General features: G+C 39.7%; 1 protein-coding gene across 1 annotated transcript; it reads right to left on the bottom strand.

The window, feature by feature from the left end:
- On the bottom strand, positions 1–1917 carry LOC121813333 (kinesin-like protein KIF1B). Its single transcript, XM_042217040.1, has 4 exons — positions 1705–1917; positions 606–683; positions 429–494; positions 1–247 (listed from the first exon to the last, which is right to left on the bottom strand). Exons 1-4 carry the CDS (start codon positions 1795–1797, stop codon positions 146–148), a joined length of 339 nt encoding a protein of 112 aa, XP_042072974.1. The 5' UTR covers positions 1798–1917; the 3' UTR covers positions 1–145.
- Positions 1918–1951: the final 34 nt, after the last annotated feature.

Genomic DNA, 1951 nt, shown 5'->3' with positions numbered 1-1951 from the left:
AAAAAAAAAAGATCCTTATGTGTAAGGGTCAATATGTCAGGTAAAATGAGGAGAGAGTTAATTTGACATGCATTTGCTCTTGTGCAGGGATTGAGGGTTTAAGGTTTAAAGTGATAAAACTGATACCAGCTAAATATCTGCAACTTCATTGCTGCACATGACCAAAGGCTGTCAAATCTGTCTCATGGGATGAATGACAGGTTAGTGGTTTAGCTGTCAAAGGGTTTACCTTGCTGGTACAATTATCCTGTGCAAGTAAGCATTACAAGGACAAGAGAAGAGAGAACAGAAGGGCAGACATTACAGCATGCCAGGCTACAAACATGAATTCCTTTTGAAGGTAGGGTCAAGTTGTAGAGGATAAGAGAACGACTGCAAAGGAGGAGGAGGAGAGAAATAAAGGAAATAAAATCAAGTGTAAGACTCACCACTTCAGCCAAGGCAGAGATAACCTTTCCTAACGTGGTGAGAGACTTGTTGATGTTTGCTCCCTCCTGCAAGCACAGACAAAAAACAAAAACAGAATAAAATTACACAGATTTCCAGGTTGTACAAGCCATTTTTTAAATGTGATTCCAAGGTGTTTGGGAAGATCGGAGTCTTACCTTTAGCCTGGTACCTTTAGCTCCAGTTGAATCTGCTCGCTCACTGCCTGCCAAGTCTACCAGACTAATTTTACTGACCTAAAGGGAGGGAGTAAATGCATTAGATGCATCAGGCCTATAATAATGTGCATTTAATAGGGTGGGTAGAGAAAATGAATAAATAAAATACAGCTCTTAGCTTCACCAATGCCAAATCTAAATTTCTGCATAATATTGACCACATCAGGAAAAAAAAGATAGAGGAGCACAGTGCAGCACTTGGATGATGTACAGACTCCTCATACCAAAGCTACTGCATGACACAGGTTAGCATCTTATGAACAGCCTGGACACAGTAATGAGCTGAGCATCAGCGACAAAGCACGCACTATAAAACTTGACCAGCTCTGGTGAGTTGAAGAAATAGCTCTGTCAGTGTAATCTATTACAAAAGATGTGTTCCATTACTGCAACAGAAACAGCACTGCTGGAGGTATGACGTAAAAAAATGAAAGCTCCACTTTCACTTTATTTATAGTTTTTATGTCAAGGAAAACGTATGCCTGGTGCTCCCGAGCCAAGCAGCAGATTCACACAAATCACTGTAGAAAATAATTTATAAAGGAAATCAATTCTAAATGCAAAACTTTTTTGCATTTAGCATTTTTGCATTTAGAAAACAGAGACAAATTCCAGTTTAATGGTTTAAATCCCACCATAAAAATCTGCGGAATGAATTGTTGAACACATTCAAAGCATTTGGGGGCATTCCTGTCAAGTGAGATGGAGCAAGGGTGTAAAATCTAACAGAGTGGCCACATACAATAGGCATTGTTTACAGTAACACAGCGGTCTTTGTTCCTCCACAGTCTGAGGAAATGCTAAAAGTCAAATCTAAAACGGCTCTCTCTCTTTTTTTTCCCCCCCTGCCTCCTGTGACCACTAACTTCAGGAGACTAAAGGACCAAAGAAAGCTTTTAACCCATTTTTCAGTCTAAATAAAACAGCATAAAGAAATTCATCTCTAACAAACACGAGGAAGGAACTTTAAGTGTATTTGAGTGTGAACGTTTTACAGACTAATTATAAACAAAGAGGGCGACTGTTTTCCTGCTCTGACCTTTTCTGTGGAGAGGTCCGTCTCGCTGTCGTGTTTCCTCTGAGTGAAGACAATGGTGAAAACAGCATGGGACCTGCTGCTTGTCTCGTTCATGTTGGTGGCAGCCACAGTTCTGGAGTTTAGCACATATGGGCACAGTTAGGAAATAAACAGTATGATTTCTGAGCACCTTAATAACCACACAATATTCTTTTAAAGGAAAATTAATTCCTAATTCTTAGTCTTGGCTATTACTAGCGCTATCATC

Source organism: Haplochromis burtoni, unplaced genomic scaffold (assembly GCF_018398535.1).
Source record: "Haplochromis burtoni strain Fernald_Lab_line unplaced genomic scaffold, NCSU_Asbu1 Contig_1548, whole genome shotgun sequence".
NCBI classification, from domain to species: Eukaryota; Metazoa; Chordata; class Actinopteri; order Cichliformes; family Cichlidae; genus Haplochromis; species Haplochromis burtoni.
Note: the sequence above shows the minus strand (reverse complement) of the source record. Positions and strands in the feature narration are given on the sequence as shown.